This window comes from Harpia harpyja, chromosome 15, assembly GCF_026419915.1.
Source record: "Harpia harpyja isolate bHarHar1 chromosome 15, bHarHar1 primary haplotype, whole genome shotgun sequence".
In the NCBI taxonomy this organism is placed as follows: domain Eukaryota; kingdom Metazoa; phylum Chordata; class Aves; order Accipitriformes; family Accipitridae; genus Harpia; species Harpia harpyja.
In genome coordinates, this window is record NC_068954.1 from 29,589,732 (window position 1) to 29,607,280 (window position 17,549).

At 56.1% G+C, this 17,549-nt stretch overlaps 1 protein-coding gene across 3 annotated transcripts; it reads right to left on the reverse strand.

Moving 5' to 3' along the window:
- Positions 1 to 363: 363 nt before the first annotated feature.
- Positions 364 to 4,634, reverse strand: ANKRD33 (ankyrin repeat domain 33). 3 transcript variants are annotated; one of them, XM_052810310.1, is made up of 6 exons: positions 4,439 to 4,634; positions 3,172 to 3,585; positions 2,752 to 2,881; positions 1,866 to 2,006; positions 1,440 to 1,726; positions 364 to 1,272 (listed from the first exon to the last, which is right to left on the reverse strand). In XM_052810310.1, the coding sequence occupies exons 2-6, from the start codon at positions 3,478 to 3,480 to the stop codon at positions 880 to 882; spliced, it is 1,260 nt and encodes a 419-aa protein (XP_052666270.1). In that variant the 5' UTR covers positions 3,481 to 3,585; positions 4,439 to 4,634; the 3' UTR covers positions 364 to 879. The 3 variants fall into 3 exon arrangements, with proteins under 3 accessions (XP_052666270.1, XP_052666269.1, XP_052666268.1); XM_052810309.1 differs by having other exon boundaries at positions 375 to 1,726; positions 3,172 to 3,489; XM_052810308.1 differs by having other exon boundaries at positions 378 to 1,726.
- Between the last annotated feature and the right edge of the window lie 12,915 nt (positions 4,635 to 17,549).

A 17,549-nucleotide genomic window follows, 5' to 3' on the forward strand; every position in this document is an offset into this window, starting at 1 on the left:
AGAGGAGCTTGAAATATTGGGAGCACAAGCTCGCTGCCCTGCAGCACATCCAGCGTGCACCAGCACCCAAGAAAAAAGCAGCTGCACAGCTCCCTGTGGGAGTGGGTCCGGGGGGCTGCATGGGTGCGGATGAGGGGCCCCAGGGCTCCATGTGGGTGCAGGCTGGAGCTCCCGGAGGGTGGTTTGCTTGGGAACAGGGACCACTGGGTCCTGTCCTGGGTAACGTTGGAGCACAAAAGCTGCAGCTGGGGATGGAGCCCGTGGGCACCCCAGGTTTGGTTTCCAGCCCATGCCTGGCACCCAGAGCTCCTGTTAACCCTCCTGCAGCGTGGAGATGCTTCCCCACGCTGAGCCTTGGTTTGTCCATCTGCAACCCGGGAATACACAGGAGTGGGGAAGTTAATGTCACTGAGGGGGTGACGGGGTGGACAGGGGATGCTGGTAGCAAGGGGGAAGCATTCCTGCCGGCCCGACAAACAACTCTGAGCTTTATTCATTAAACCAATCCTGTTAACATGGCAACCACTTCCATTTTAATTTGCACAACCATGTTCCACCACGTGTTGCAATATCAAGATTTCAGAAAGATCAAAGAGGCAAAAAAAAAAAAAAAAGAAGAAAAAAAGGAAAAAAGAAGAGAAAAGAGCCGCTTCTGCCACAGACCTGCTCCCTGGCAGACCCAGAGCCTGGCCCAAGGCTGGGTCTCAGCACGTCAGAGCCTGGCATGACCAGAGCCAGGCCGGGGTGTCCACCCTCGAGGCGGGAGAGGACAAGGGGCTGGGGACCCAGGACCACAAAGGCTGGGGCATCTCAGCTGGGTACGTCCACGGCATCCTCCTCCCTCGGGCACCACCATCCCACTGGGGAAGGAAACCACCCTTATGCCAAAAAAGCAAGCGGGTCCAAGCGGATGGCTGGGATCTTGCCCCCACCCTGACACCTCTCACTTAGCATCTCTTCCCCCCTTTCTTCTTTTTCTCCTCGTTCTTTGCCTCCTTGGCTGCTTTCTTCTCCTCCTTCAGCTCCTTGTACTTCCACTTGGGTGGCTGCAGCAGGTTCTTGTCCTTCCCTCGCTGCCTCCGCTCCCTCGAGCTGGCAGGCGGGCAGGAGTCTTTGCTCACTTTGATTTTTGGGACAGGCTCTCCAGGGAAGATGCTGTTCCCACGCCGCAGCCACAGGGGCAGGAAGCTCAGGAGCCCACCGGCCGGCCGGCGTGGTGGCAGGAGCCGGATCTCCGACATGGCTTGGCCGTTGCAAGAGGATGCACCGGTGCTGGGGCATGAAGTGGGTTCTGGCTCAGCATCTGGACCCGGCATGTGCTGCCCGAGGATCTCTGGCACGGACAGCCTGCGCTTGCCCACCTCAGGGGGGCTGTCGGGGCAGACAGTTTGGCAAGCAGTGGCCACGAAGGGGCTGGCAAGGGAGGTAGTCATCCTCACCATGTGGTCCATCACGCCATCCTCCTTGGGGTCGTGGGGGAAGCTGAAGGTGAACATGGATTGGATCTTCTCCGACAGCCTCTTGCCCCTGGATTTGGGGCTCAGTGCCCTGGCCACCAACTCGGCCAGGGCTGGCCACTCGGGCCGGTACTGGCTGCCGAACTGCTCTGCCCGTGGGCGCTGCAGGAGACTCCGGATCCGCACGGTCGTCTCGAAGCGGCCAGTGAAGGCTGCCCACTCCCTGGCCGTCTTCCCCTTGATGGGATCCACTGCTTGCAGGTCTGCTCCTGGAGACCCCGGGATGCAGAGAGTATCACCGCAGTGTCCCACCCTGTCCCACCCCAGAGAGCAGGGAGCAAGCGCAGGGCGAGCAGCAATGCCACTCCTTCCCCCAAAATCCCAGAAAATCCCTGGGGAGATGCTCACCGGCCAGGAGCAGAGCGGCCACGCAGTCATGCCGCCCCTGCACCGCAGCCTTCATCAGCGCTGTCAGGCCCCGAGGGTCTCGCTTGTCCACCTCGAGTGCGGGGTAGTAGTTGAGGAGGTAGTTGACGATGGTGATGTGTCCTTAACAGCCAGAGAGAAGCTGCGTTAGAGTTTCGACAGTTAAGGAGTGATAACTGCTGGTGCCTGTTGGAGAAAGAGTATTTAGGAACTGCATTGTGTGAGGACAAAGATGCAGAAACTTGGAGGGATCAGGGCCGACAGGGTTTGGATTTATTTTGGTTTGGGTTTGGCCGTGCAGGGAACAGCGCTGGTGCACCAGCTGCTTCAGTAGAGAATGCAGGAAAGAGTCCAAAAATGCAAACCCCCTCATCAATTCCAGCAAGGATAAAGTGGGAATAAAGGGTGATCCCCACTTTGAGACCCTCCTCCTTTCACCTGTGGTTAACAAGGGTGGAGGGAGCTGGGCTCTTCTGCTGTAACGAGGAGAACCATCGTGACCGGAGATTTGGTCCATATACACGGCATTTGCCAGCTCGGACCTTGTGTGCAGGTAAATCACTGCGGCTCGCGGGGCTTTTCTGGAGCACGTGGGGCAGCTCCGGCTCAGCTTGACGCCACTGCTTGGGCGGGACGTGTTGCAAGACAACATTGCTGTAGGAATCTCCATTGTTGCATCATCTACCCAGTTTTAAAATGGTGCTAAGATGAACCATAAACTTAGATGGGGAGGGTCACATCCCTTGGGACCCTCGGCTTTCCTGACGGCCCATTTTAAGGTTTTTGGAGGGGAAGCACAGGGGGTCACATCACTTCTCGAGGGGTCTCGTGGGGGCTGCCCTGTGCCGAGGCTGAGCGCGGTGCCTACCTGCCTGGGCTGCCATCATGAGGGCCGTGTTCCCGTCCTTGTCCTGCTGGTTGATGTTTATGTAGGGGCACTTCTGCAGCAGGGGCACGATATCGATAAAGCCCTTGTAGCAGGCGACCATCAGCCCGTTCTGGAGAGGGGGCGGCACTCAGCACTGGGGCTGGCACTGCACCATCCTCCCCACTGCGGTGCTCCCCCGTGGCCCCCCCACCCCAAACCAGACAGGCTCAGGATGGGACAACAGACGAGGTTCTGCTCCAAGGATTGGATCAATCCCGGGAGACCCATCCCGTGTCAAAGCCATCCCACCCGGGAGTCTCCCTCCTGCCCCACCTGCTTTAGCAACCACCATCCTTCAGGATTTGCCTATTCCCGGGAAATCCTCTTTCTGCTCTGCAGGGTGCCCACGCAGCCACTCACCCTCCCGTTGATATCCAGTTCTGTGGCCTCACTCCGTGTCACCCCGTGCTCCAGCCTCTCCTGCACCAGCTTGGCATCGTTCCTGGCGCAGCACTGGTAGAGGCTGAGGTCCCCGGCACCACCAGCCCCTGGGGAGAGCTCGTAGCAAGGGTAGACGGAGTCGTCGGAGAAGATGCTGCTGGTGTCTGAGGGTTCTGACTCCTCCTTCTCCTCCTCCTCCTCCTCCTCATAATACAGCTCCGGGTCGGAGGCATCCAGGCTGGAAGTGGGGGCTGCAGCATGTTCTCCTCCACCACAGGCATCTGTCATCCGGCCCGGCTGGGGGGAGCGAGCCCAGCTTGGCCCCGAGCCCTGTCTGGGGCCAGGAGCCTCTCCCGGGGGGACGAGGGGACACTCCGGACCGTTCACTCCCCCCTGTGCAGACACAGAGTGGGCGTGGGAACCATGTGCGCTCCGGCATCGCTCATCCCACTGGGAAGCCTTGGCCGGCTCCCAGCCGCCAGCACAGCCTGTGGGTCCAGTTTCCATCCTCTGTCCCATGAAAATGAGGGATGGAAATCCATCCCCATCCACTGGGGGCTTGGATGCTGCAAAACCCCAGGTGGGGAGCAGCTCCCCACAGCACCGTCTCCAGCAGGGAAAACGGGGGGACATCTTGGGAGTTTGAAAGGCCAATAAACGTCCCATGGTCTAGGTGTTGAAACCAGGTGGGTGGGGGGATTGGGAATGTCTCTGGGGTGGTAGCGATGCTGATCGGGGCACTGAATGCAGCCGGGCTGTCGTGCCAAGTGCCAGCAAGAAGACCCCATCTCCATCCCTCCCCATGCCACACAGCCAGGGTCTGAGCCCTTCCCACGGTGCCCTCCCCACTATAACCGGTGCACATCAAAGCAGCTGCAAAGACCTTTCCTAGCAGCAGGACCAGAGCAGTGTACAGAGAGAAGGGTTAAATCCAGCTCCCTACGACCAAGCAGCAGGATAGCAGAGGCCGGAGCAGCTCCCGGCTCCCTGAGGAGCCCCTTAAACCGCACGACACAGGGCAACCCGCAGCCCTGGTACAGGAGCTCTGGGGCAGGGACGGACTGGGTGCAGCCTGGCAGCAGAAATTAAACTGGTTTACTTCTGAGTAGAAGCCAATTATTAATTGATTGGTGCTGTGAAAGGAAGAAAGCCTTTGCAATTCCATTAAACTCTTCCACCCCTCTCAGACATCCCAAAGCAGGCTCTGGGGATGAGGGATGCTCTTCTCACTGTAGCCTGATCTTACCTGGGGCTGCTCAGACCTTCCCTGTGGGTCCCTCTTCAGCTGGGCAGCATCACGGCTCCAACCAGGATGGAAAACTTTGTGGGAGACAGTGGAAAATCACCCCTACCCTTTGCAGTGAGAAAGAGGTTTCTGCTCTGGGTCTGAGGTGGCCTTTGGGCACCAAAGCTGTGACAACCTGCACGTTGACGTGTGCTCAGCTAGCCAAGATATCTTAATTTAAACTGTTGCTTAAAATGGCTCCATCCATCCTGAGCAGGATCAGGGCTGCTTGGGCAGGATTTAACATCTTTAGCTGAGGAGCTGCTGTGAGTCCTGGGCTGTATTTTTGTATCTGTCTCACCTCGGTAAGATGCTGCTGCCTGAGCAGCCCCCATCAACTCAGCTAAAACCCCCAAAACTCCTTCCAGCTCCCTTTATATGCAAGTGAATTTGCTGCTCAGATAAATCTGGGGAACTGCTGCTTTGGCCAAGGGCACAGATACCTGTAACTGTGCAGGTGCATGAAATAAACTGCAATCCCCGCTGAGAGGTGCCTTGGAGCCTCCAGCCCCTCTCCTTCTCTGGGCATCAAGATGCCAAAGCCCTCAGGGCACTGGTGAGCACAGGGCAGCCTTAGCGGAGGAGCTGCAAAAACTGGTTTCCTGAATTCCATGTGAAACATAACTGCTCTCTTATCTTCATCTTTAAAGGGTTTTTTTTTTTGTGGTTCATTGATTTTTACATGTTTTCTGAGGTACAGAGGCCAGCTGGCCTGTGAGATCTGGGAAAGGGCACTTTTAGTCTCCAGATCAGCTATTTTCATGGCAAAAAGGCGTGAGTTTGGTCCCAAAGCAGATCGTGGGAGGCCACGTTCTCCATTTAAAGCAGCCATTAAGGCAGAGTCCCAAAGGTCACTTTGCTTCCATCCTTGAACATGAAAATACGGAGCAGATGAAGGATCCCAGCTGTTTCCTCTGTGCTGGGTGCATCCTGCTGGGAAGCGCGAGCTGAGGATCCCGATGCTGAACGTCAGGATCCTGCTGCTGAACATGAGGATCCCAAAGATCAACACTGCGGAGCCGGAGCTGGGCTCTGCGCTTGCAGTGTCGTCCCAAACCCTGGTGTCACCCCGGCCGTGTCCATCCCTGCCAGGGGCCAGGACCTGCTCCGAGCCCTTCGACACCGCGTGTAGCTGGGCTGCCAGCCCCCTCCGGGCTCCTCTGCCTGGGAGAGCCCCCAAACTCCATGGGGGAACCTCTGTGGTTCCGGATCGCCTGTTGCAGCACCAAAACCCAGCCCTCGCCCCTCGCTTCGGGGCTGAGCTTCATCAGCGGGATGGTGCGGCCAGCACGGTGTCACCCCGGTGTGACACCTCCTGCCCCGTAGCCACCCTCCCACGCTGCCTTATCTCGGGAGAGAACCTGGAGCAGATTTAGGGCTTAGGGAGTTATCCGGGGAGTTCCGTGCCGTAATCTGCCGCCTGCCGCAAGCAGGAGGTTCTGAGCCGGTTGCGTAAGGACGAGGTCTGGGGTGCCATGGTCTCAGCTCGCCCAATTCTCACCCCATTGCCGGTGCCTTCGGTGGGGATGAAGGTTTCCCCCAGCACGGTGCAGTCCCGTTGGGGTGGCCAGGCCACGGAGGGGACAGGCGGATCGGCACCGGAGGACATTGCTTGTGCTGGAGGGGGGGGTGTTGTGTGGATTTGCAAAGCCCCCGACTGCCACAAGGGGATGCCGGAGGCTGAGGAAGGAGGCTGCGTCCCGCCGGCCCCGGTGGCTCCGGTCGGGAAGGACGGGGTTGGGGCGGCCGGGCAGCTCCGGGCAGGGGTGGCAGATCTGTTCGGCTGCCTCCAGCACTCCCTTGTCCTCCCACCGCGTTAGAAAGACACATATGACTTCTGAGAGGGCAGCGGGTAGGCTGGGTATAGGTCTTCTATTTTATTTTTATTTATTTATTTATTTAAAGAAGTTTGTACATAGATGTCGTGGCATCCTCCCAGGCGTCATGGCATCCTCCCAGATGTCATAGCATCCTTCCAGATGTGACGGCATCCTCCCAGCCATCTTGGCATCCTCCCAGATGTCATAGCATCCTCCCAGGGATCATGGCATCCTCCCAGATGTCACAGCATCCTTCCAGATGTGATGGCATCCTCCCAGGCATCTTGGCATCCTCCCAGATGTCACAGCATCCTTCCAGATGTGATGGTATCCTCCCAGGCATCTTGGCATCCTCCCAGATGTCATAGCATCCTTCCAGATGTGATGGCATCCTCTCAGGCTTCATTGTACATACCTGGGCCTCACTGCCTGGGAACCTCTTCCTTAAGGACATCCTGGACAGAGGGAGGGAGGGAAGCACAGCTAGGAGATAAACAACCCAGCTGACACGTGGAAACGGTCGCAGGGAGAAGGACAGCCCTGCCCAGAGCACCAGAGCCGGCCGCTTCACTGCGGGGATGCGCTGCTGAGAGTGGCTCCTCTGGCAGCAGAGCATCGCCCGCTCTCCCGGTGAACCCGCACACACTAAATCACAGCTGACGCTCAGGAGCATCCACGCAGGTGGGGGGGCCAGGAAGGGGCTGGAGGACAGCCCTGATCTTTCACCCCTTGCCCAGGGTCCGGCTGGGAGCACCGAGCCCGGTGGTCTGGCCCAGGTCACTCATCCCTCACTGCCTGGTCATCTCCATCACAAAACCAGGGCGCAATAACTCAGCATGGAAGGGAAGTGGAGGGCGTTGATTTAAACCCAGGGATGGGCTCTCCTAACCCTGGCTCTCCTCACTGCGGTCAGGGCCGGGTCATGGCCGAGTGCAGCTCCTGCCCCATGCGCAGGAGAGGGCTGCGGGGATGCGGTAACGCGCTTTGCTGCATGGCCGCATCCAGCCCCGCTGCCTCCGCACTTGGGTGATGCCCTGGGAAGAAGCGGAGTGGCAGGGAAAGGGCTGGGTGCTGCCGCAGCCGTCTGCCGGAGGGTGAGGAGGTGTCTGGTGTGTCACAGCCCTGCTCCCAACCCGGCTGTAAATCAGTGGCGGGTGTCACCGTAAGAGATGACAAAGCCAACCCTTCGCAGAGGGCCGGCAGCCGGTGCAAACCTGGGGTCAAGCCATGATTTACATCGCTGCGGCTGTGCGAGAGCGGTCGTGCCGGCAGGGGCTGTTACCGCTGCAGTTCCTGGACAGGCAGCAAAACCTGGTGCAAGCAGGAGTTTGCTGAGGCTTGGCGGGGGCAGCAGCAAGGTTTGCACATGAAGTGTGATCCCAGGGTTTCTCTACCATGGTGCAAAATCCCATCCTCTGCCTTCCCCATCAGCTGCGTGGCCAGAGACCAAACCATCAGCCTTCACTGCTGCTTGTGTCCCTTTTCCTTACCCAAAACGCTCCGGAGCGGGGATTGCCTCCCATGACGGGTGCTGCCGTGCTGAGGAATGTCACCCCCTGCCACCAGCGAGGACAAAGCAGTCTGTGCATTGGTCACACTTGGCCGACCACCTTGGGGAGCTGCTGCTTGCGGGGTTCAGGGCAGCAGGGACAGTAACCCCTTGTCTTATGCTTTCCTGGTACCATGCCAGGACATCCCCGGAGGTGACACATGTTGAGCGGGGAAGCAGCACGTGCTTGAAACCGGGGATTTCACCAGGATTTACCTCGAATGCACGTTAAGACCATAAACCGCCTTATCTGAGGCTGCGGGCAGGCTCTCTGGCATGGATGTTACCTCCTGGTCCAAAGCGAGCCGGCAGCGCTATGGCACGCAGGCTAACGGGTGTTGAAAGGAAAAGTTATCTTTGGCAGGAAAAAAATACAAAATAAAATGGAAATCTGGATTTTGTTCCCTTATTTTACACAGAGTTTCAGAAACCCAGTGCAGGCAGAGGGGGATCCAGCCCTGGCACAGCCCGGCTTTGCTGCCTGAAAAGGCAATTAAGGACTTGGGTGCGTTTGTTATAAGCAATTTTTTTCTCATATCTGCTCCAGTAACAGCAGCATCAGGTCAAAGGGTTTTTAGGAGGCTTTTGCATTACAGTTCTGCAATTTGCCTTTGTTTTTGGAAGTCCAGTTTGAGGCCAACACGACTAACAGCCCTGAGCCCAAACCAGAGGAGAGCTGCTGGATGGAGGGTGTCCGCAGGGAGCAGGATTGGGCCCTGGGTACCAGGTTATCAAACCAGTCCCGCGTACGGCCAGGCACGGCTCCTCGGTGCTGCCGGTCACTGGTCAGCAAAGCCCGTGTGAGTCTCCATGCACAGGGGCTGGTGAGATGCTTCAGCAACCGCTGCGGCTCCCCGAAACCACAGCTGAGGCTTCGGCCGCTCCGATTCCCACCCTGCCACTGTCCTTTTTAATTTAGGACCTTGGGGTTAAAAAAAATAAATAAATGCCAAGAGAGAGGCTTTTCTGATTAAATTACAGCTGGCCAGCACCGGAGCTGGAGATCAATTTCAATTTCTCCTTTTTTTTTTTTTTTTTTGGAGGGGGGAAGCACTGGGGACAGCACAGAAGAGGGGGGAGAAAATCAGACTTGCTAATTCCCTGGCTGTAATTATACCTAAAGAGAAACGGTGCTGCATGAAGTCCCTGGTGTGCGAGGAGTAATTCAGGGTTGCTTTGCGAGGCCTCTATGAAATTTGGAAGGAGAGGGGCTCTCCCACCTCCCCGGTAATTGTATTTCTGGTGCCGCAGATGGTGCTGGCTCCGGATACTTGCTATAAAGAAGATGGATCGCGGCGCACAGAGGAAGGCGAGGTGACGGCATCACTCTCTCGCCTTCATGATGAGCATTATCCATCAGGCCCTTTACAAGGCAGCGGGAGCTGGGACAATAAGGAATTGCCTGGCAGGTAGAGGCCACCACATCCAGTGTCCCGTGTCCCTGTCCCCAGCCAGTGTCCCTGCCTCCGCCCGGATTTATTTCCAGCCCATCTTCTTGGTTGTCGCCCTATCCCTCAGCCTTTCCACATCTCCCTGAAAATGGCTCTTAACCAGGAGCGAGGTCCAGGGCTTCCGTAAGGGCGATGCAACACCATCACAGGTGTCTCTGTGCAGGAGTGGAGATGCCCAGTATTTGTCTGATATTCAGGATAACTCTTGAAACCGTTAGGTTAGGGAGGTCTGAGGAAAAGCCTGGCCATCAGGGCTGCAAAGAAAAGCCTGGAAATGAGCCCAAGCACAGCAGTGAAGGTCCCATGGGCTGGTGGTGACCATGAACGCAGTAATTGATTTTTTTTTAATGCTTGTGGCAGGGAAAATGGATGTGACATTTGCAGGTATTTCCCCATATTTATAAAACATTGTTTCTTGAGCAGCTGTCTGGATATCTCCTAGCAGCACAAGTATGCGCAGCCATGCTCGCACACCCATCCTCTTCCTCACGGCGGGTCCCTCCCCGGAGGGGCATTTTCCAGCAGCTCCACACCATCCTCAGCTGGGGGAAAAGCAGCTCCTGGGGCCAAGAAAAAAACTCAGAAATTCCCCTACCTCCAAGGTGCTTAACCCAGCCACGCTGGGGTCTCCTGCTTTTGGAGCCCGGGGAGAAACAGGGGCCTGAGGAAACCTAATAACTGCCCCGGGGCAGCCGAGCGCAGAGAGCTAGAAGAGGAGCTGGGTCCCTGGCTATGTAAATAAATGTCAAGTTATCTGATCACGCAGGCAATAAATAGAAACAGGAGAGCACGGTGATGGGAGCCGCATCCGCCCAGAGCGTCACTGCGTGGACGGGGTGGGATGCCCCGAGTCCGGGGAAGGGACGCACAGGAAGGACCAGGGATGGAGCCAGGTTTGGTGATTTACAAGATGTGACAAGGCTGGCTGAAAATGATGGATAGGAGGTGGGTAATGCTGCTCCCCAGCTGGGCTCCGTTGGTGTTAGCGGAGGGGAGAGGACGTCCCCAGCTATTTATCATCTTTCCCCAGGCCCCCGTAGGACCGTGAACACCCAGCATCCAGCACATGCTGGGTGAGTTAACCCTTTCTGAGGATGCCTGGGGGTAAGTCTCTACCGGCCGTATCCTGGCTATAGCAGGAGGATGCGGTTTTACTCTCCTTCTCTGTTTCTGCCCCAAAGCACCCACAGATGGGTGGGATGCTGCTGCTCCGGTGGAAGCAGGCAGGGGCTGGGTGGGCTGGTTCCTGGATGGAAAAAAGGGTCTTACCCTTTTTCCAGTTTTTTTTGAGCTTGGGATGATGCAAGGGGAGCGCCTGCCGGCAGGGAGGACCCTGCAGGGTGGGCAGCACCAGGCAGGCTGAGGTCGGCAGCTCATCACAGGAGTGATGACGATGAGCTCCAGCATCCTCCGCGCAGGGAGGGGAGGTAATGGGGCGCAGTAGAAAACTGCAAATGGCAGCTGGAGTCACAGGAAACCCCTCTGGACCCCAGGCATTGCCTCTCCCTCCCGCAGCTCCTCGGCCAGCTCTGCCTTATTAGATTTGGCAAAATATTATGGGAGTGTTTGGAAGGTTAATTAACACAAGGCACTGCAGCATGGGAACCCGGCATCACCGGTGGGTTAGCCCTCGGCCAGCCGAGTTCAGGCTGTCGGGCTGAAATAAAACCTGCCCCAGCACGATTCACCCAGGACCACCTGGTACCTTTTTACAGCCACGCGGTCTCCTCCGGGCAGGATTAGACCTGGCACCGTCCAGTCCTTCCCTCTGCTGACTGTGCAGCGTCAGAGTATGCAACCCTCGGACCATCTCCCACGCAATCAATGCTTCCCAGTTATCCCAGCCCTACAGGTACCAGGCATATGGGGGACCTACTTCAGCAGTGGGGAAACTGAGGAATGAAGCTGCGAGAGGAGCTGGCTGTGCTGTGCAGGAGAGCTGGGCTGGGGCCCTGCCTGTAAGCAGCAGATGATGCTGCTCACCAGCAAGAAGCCAGCTCATCACCCTGCCTGGGATGCTGCTTCTCATCCCACGTGAGCCTCAAGGATCAAATAAATCCAGAAACAGCTCCTTACGGTGCACTTTGGGCAGGGCAAAGGTTTTTTCTTCACCGTAAACTGTATTTAGAGGAAAATCCTGCGCCTGGCAACTCGACGGTGGTAGGGTCTCCTTTAGCATCACGGCACAGGAGCAGCTGTAGTGGGAGATGCTGGGTGCCATCCCCAGCCTGGGGATGGGATGGAGGAAGCGGGGGGCAAACAAAGCCGAACTGGAGCCGCGGTGCCATTTGGAGCTGTGATACCAAATAGCCATGGGTATTTATCCCCTCCTGCTTCCCCTGCAAGCCCCGTGTGTGTGTCGGGGTGCAGCCGCACAGCCGGTAACCCGACGCTCCCATTCCTGTCATGTTTTACATGGCCGGGCATGTGGTTATATTTTGTTTTGCCAACCTTTGCTTTCCCCAAAGGAGGGAATGAAAGGGCCAGTGTGCCGCCAATTTATTGTGCCTCCCGAGAGCCCCATGGCTGCTGAAAAAGCAGATGCCTTCTGCTTAATCTGGCCTGTTGCTATGTAAACCTCCTTCCCGCTTTGATGTCCCCTATAAATACTCCATGTGTTTCCAATAAACTGGCATTTTTATCACTGGAGCTGTTAAAGGCAGATCTGTGTCAGATTTGTCCCTGGGCTCGGCCGGGGGTTCGTTGGGGATAACCTCCCTGCCCTCGTAAAGGGGCTCATTGTATCTGGGAACGGGGGTCCGGGACTGGGAGGGGATGCGGCTGCCGCAGGGATGGCACCTCTCCCGGATCCGGCACGATGCTCCCAGGGGAATGGGATGCTGCCTGGGTGCTGATCCTCCATCGGCGGCAGCTGAACCCTGTCCTAGGACCACCGTGGCCCCAGGGACCCTCAGGGCTTTGCCTGCCCGACCGGGGCTCCTCCTGGCAGCCTGGCCTCTCCAGAAGTGCCACTCGCCCATGTTGTTTCTTTTAAGTGCCTCTCGCAGGCAAGCAGGAAGCCAGCAGCTCCTTGAGGGTGATCTCAGGCATCTCTTTTTTTTTTTTTTTTCTCCTCAGCCCCTGATTTTGTAGCTTAAATGATGCAACGGCCAAAGGGTGTGCAGGGAACGCAACCCACTGTCCTTCCATGAGGAGCAGCCCAGAAGCAAGGACCTCCCTTCCTTTTGCTGATATTATTTCACTGAGATGTTAGGATGAGACCCACCTCACCTGCTCACAAACACCTTCTTAATCTCCCTGTAGTTCCCCCCTGCCCTTTCACCGATATAAATCTCTCTGATTATCATTGTTGCCCAAGGATGAGCACAAACCACCCCCCCCGGGCTCGGGGCACGTCCTCCATCAAGTTCACGGGTCAGTCCCTCTCCCCTGCAGCGGGTGCTGCTGCTGTCGGTGATGCTGGCAGCACACGAGGCTTTGGGGTGCTCAGCTCTGATGCGGGGGGGTGTCCCTGGGGGAGCTGGGTCATGGTTGGGGTATCAACCCCGCTCCTCTGGACAGGAGGAGATGGCCTGGGGTGTCTGCAGAGGGGTGAGTAAATCTCCGCATCCTGGGATGTTTGGGAACGAGGGCTGAGTGTGGGCTGGTGTGTTAACAGTCTGTGACAAGGATGCTCGTGTGACAGAGCTGAGGTGGACCTGTGTGATATTTCAGAGGGATGTTCAATACAGGCAAGGTTACTGTGGGTCTGGGTCTTCCCAAAAACTCTGCGTGTCGGGCGTGAGCATCACTATATGTTTTCACTGTGCAAAATTTGCCCTAAGAGACCTTGGTGGGGCAAGGGGCTCCGTTTTAAACCTTTCCAGCCTTGGACACTCCTGCAGCGACGGGGCTTGTGCTGCGGCTGCCTGTGGGACGGCAGCTCCGTCTTGTCCCCTCGGAGCTGCAGCAACCCCCTCCTGCCACTGCATCCTCCCCGGGGGCTTCTGCCCCCTTCCACTGCCAGGAGATGAAGGTCTGGGATGAACTGGTTGTGCTCCTGCAGCTCCAGCATCTCCATCCCAATGCCCCACCATGTGCAGAGGGCACCCGGGTAGATCATGCTCTGGGCACAACTGAGATGAGGCTGAACTCCCCAGCAAAGTCCAGCAGCAACCGGGTTACCGGTTGTGGGGCTGGGCAACCAACACCTCTGCCCCATTGGGAGTTGTTGCGTTTTGTTTTTCGGGAGTTGTTGTGGGTTTTTTGTTTTTTTTTTTTAATCCCTATTTTGGCCTGAAATGTGGTGTCAGAAGCTTGGCTGATATATGCTGCAAAAAAAGGGGTCGGCAGCGCTGGTATTCTTTATTTTGACAGGGCAATGAAAGTGTTATGTAGTCGTGACGCCTCCCTGCTGCTCCACCCCCCTCGGCCTTTATCAACCTGAAAGAGCCCAGGATCCTATTTATAACCTAACCTGAATTGTGCAATGCATGGGGAAGGGGCCACAAAGAGCAGTGATTTATGAACGCAGAAAAAACAATGCAGACCCTCCACGCTCTCCCCCGGTCTGGAGGGAAGACCCCTTCACCCAGCCCCAGCACCGTGGGGACAAACCCAGGGGGGGTTCGAAATGCCCCCGCTTGGTTTGCACAAGGTGAAAGCAGCCCCTGTGCTTGCTTTTGGGTTTGAGATGGGAAGCCAGAGTTTCTTGGGCACCTGATCCCACCCTGGGCACTATAGCTGCTATATGGACCGAGCAATCTGCCCTGTCCCGTTAGGGTTTGCAGCCTTCACGGGTGGGTTGTGTTGAACGTCGCGAGGGTGTTTGTACCCCAGGTTGCCTCCTGGTGCTCTTCTGCAATGCTAATCACCTCGAGATGTCCACAAGCGTCTTTCTAAAATTATTTAATAGGTTTTAAATTAATTACTTTCGTAAAAAGTGCTTTCTGCTCACACGTCAGGAGTGCTGACAGATTGCAAAGCCCCTCGTTACGGCACGGGGGGAAGGGGAGGGATGACAGTGAAGCTTGTCTCTCCAAGGTCAAACCACTTCCATTCCTCACCCTTGCCTTTCTAATAACGTTGTCAATGAGCGCCGGCATCGGCAGCTTCAGGGGAAAAGGAAACTTGCCGTCAAGCTTGGCTCCATGCACGGACATCCGTGGACATCCGTGGCAGTGTCTCGGGGATGGGTTTGGGGTGCCTAGGTGCCACCCTGGCCCTGGTGAAATGCCTGATACCTGCCGTCATCAATGGCAATTTAGCTTTTCATTATCTTTTTATGGCTGTGAGCAGGTCAGAGGAGAGTGTCTGGGCTGTCCCATGCTGTGCTGGGTCTGTGGGGGTTCCTTGTGCTGCCTGCCCTCCCGTACCCCAGTGCTCTGTTCACATTTCCCCTTTTTCCCCCTTTTTCGGATAGAAACTGGGGAGCAGCCAGGGCAGGGGTGGTGACACCAGTGCCATCAATGGGCCTCTTGCCCCTTGTATGTATATCAGGTTATTGCTGATGACATCTGAATTTGGCATTTGGAATACCTCCCTTCTGAGTTGTGACACATTGATGGTTGAAGCAACCCAGCAAGGTTTTGACTTTCCCTGCCTAATTACTGCCAGATTGCTCAGCCCTGTCCCTGTGCTCCCTGGGGATGTGGCTGCACGCGTGGGGAGCTGGGCAGGGGCAGGCTGGGCTGCCCAGGCTCTTCTGAGCTTGGGAAAACTCACCCTCATCCCAGCTTCGCTGTCACCAGGCTCTGCTGAGAAAGATGCAGCACCAGAATTAGCTTATTAGCAATTTCCAGTGCAAAAGTATCTGGAAGTTGAGCTGAGCAGCACTAAGTGTTTCATTAAGGATGCTCTACCTGCTGGTGGAGATCTCTTCCATCTCCCCACCTCTGGATCATCAGCTGGGGGTTGATGTGCTGGGTACCACCATCCGCCCGTGTCGGTCCATGAGGTCCCCGCTCCCCGCACAACCCCCGTGCTGCAGTTTCGCGCTGAAGAGCTTAACGAGGGTGTTTCTTCTATCTTAACTAATTTATTCTTGTATACATCGAGGTCAGCCAGGGTGCAGGGTACTGCAACCAGAGTGAGAAAAGCTCTTGACAACGGAGATCTTGCTCTGCTTTCCATCAAGCGTCAGCCCCGCTGCCATCAGTGTTTCCCTTTGGTGTCGGAGCTGAGCCGCCAGCCAGGGACGCAGCACCTCTCTGCCGCTGGCGCGGATTCACCGTGGAATTATGTTGGGGACCGGCTGCCTGCGTGTGCCGCAGCCACGTTATGGCAAGGTTTGGTCTTGCTTGTGCAAGCAGAGACATGGGAGAGGGAAGGACACGGCTCTGCGTGCCTGTCCGGTGCCGCGGCCGCTCGAGGTGCTGGCTCCTGGGCTGCGGTGAGCCACGGCACCGGCAGGACTGCCCGGAGCTGAGGAGGGAAAATAATAGTAAAGAGATTTTTACGAGGCAGCTGCTTGCAGAGGCTTGTTGTGAAAAAAGCAGATCCAGGTGCTGCACTCAACCAAGCATGAAAAATAGCAGCAGGGAAGAGCTGCAGGGAAGGGAGAGAGCTGTTGCGGTTGCCCGGCTTTTACTGTGCAGGGGAGACCAAGAAGCTCATCTCATGTCCCCAGACATTGGGGACAGGAGGAGTCAAACTGGCTGGAGAGTCAGAATGCGTCTGGATGGATGGGAGATCCTGGGGAAGCGATGGAGCCGCTGGGGCACGGCTGCTGTGCCGGCTGAGCTGCCCCGGCATGTTCCTCCCTCCCCCTTCACACATTTGTATGAACGGGCTTTTGACCCCACTCGCCCTTGTTGCCCGGTGGAGGGAGGAGAGGCTTGAGGTCCCGCATCTGCCTTCTGAAATACACCCGCTAGTGTTTCTTCAGCTTGGAGCGGACCTGTGGCTTCTCCTCCCTCTGATGCCTTTGTTTTGAGGAGATGGTATGAAACTGTATTGGATGGTAAATGCCGCTGTCCTGGGTGTCGGACCAGCGATCGCCTCCTCAGCCCTCGTTTTGCTTCCACCACAGCCTCAACTCAGAAGAAAAGCTTTGTCTCGATGGGTTCATGAGCAAGAAGGACCAAATCTGGACCTTCTTAAGCCTGGAAATAGTCATACAATTGGTGCTTTGTCCTAAATTCAAGCAACGTTGGCACTGGTCCAAATCCACCCTAGACCCATGGCTTTCTTCTTCCAAACCTGAACCAATTTTGAGGCTCAGAGCTGTAGAATCTTCATTTTTAGGACTTTCTTCATCAAAATACTGTTCTTCTTTCCTGATTTCTGGAGGTTGGTAGGCACATCCACGATGTGTTTGAAGTCCTGCTACCTAACCAAAAGTCTTGCAGAAAAGTCAAGAGGTTCCTCAATGGAGACATTCAAAATGTCTGTAACAACGCCCGCCCAGAGTTCATGTTTCATTGCACGTTGATTTATCATCCCTTGAGTTAATTATTGACCTTAGCTTTGCCTTGGTCAATATTTACCTCCCCAGGTCAATAAATCTTGACGTTCACCTCAACAGAAGTCAATATCTCCTTAGTGTTTATCTATTCCTTCTGTTGCTAATTTTGCTGAAAGCTTTTATTTATTCTTATAAAGCGCGCTTGCTTGGCGCAAGGCCCGCTTGGAGAGGAGCAAACTTTGTTTATCCACTACGGACAAAGCCTTTGCTTCTCTACGATGGCTCACGTGGGACATCATGGACACAAATCATGGGTGGCATCACTCCAGCCGAGGCAGGACACTGCTTGCTTTCATCTGGCTGATGAGATCTGGCCAATTTTCAATCATCAGCAGTGCTGGCTTTTCTGATGGAGCTGACAGCTTTGCTGGGACCACAGCCTGGCTGCTGAGAAGAGCACGTGTTCCTACCAACCAGGCTTGGAGCTGGACAAATATTGGGGCAGGAGGAAGAAGAATCACAGTTTATCCTCAAATATTTATGGAAAGATAGGCCAGCTCTTGAGGATGTCATCCCTGCTTTGCTGCTTGGTCCTTGAGCTTCGCAGGCAGCTTGTGGGTTCCGTTCTCATGACCCCGCTCCTAATGGAGGAGACCTGTCTGTGATAGGGATGAACGCGGGGGACGTGATTTTAAAGATGCTATTTCCGCAGTCTGAGTAATCCTCTCCTCTGAGTACAGCAGCGCTGGGGTCTAAATCATTCTCCACTCCTGTCTGCGGAGGTAGGAGCCACCGTCCCCTGAGCCTTGGCCACCACGCGGGTCCGGGGGTCCTCCCAGGTGATGCTTCTGCCCCGAGAACCTGACCTTCCCTTCTTTCCATTAAATGGAATTAGATTAATTGCTGA

Bases quoted from the DNA above. Each gene is read 5' to 3' on its own strand.
- ANKRD33 (XM_052810309.1), bottom strand. From the start codon at position 3,480: ATGACAGATGCCTGTGGTGGAGGAGAACATGCTGCAGCCCCCACTTCC. The intron at 2,882-3,171 runs GTGAGTGGCTGC...CCCCCTCTCCAG, and splicing joins AACTGGATATCAACGGGAGG to AACGGGCTGATGGTCGCCTG. The intron at 2,007-2,751 runs GTAGGCACCGCG...CTGGCTGTTAAG, and splicing joins CATGATGGCAGCCCAGGCAG to GACACATCACCATCGTCAAC.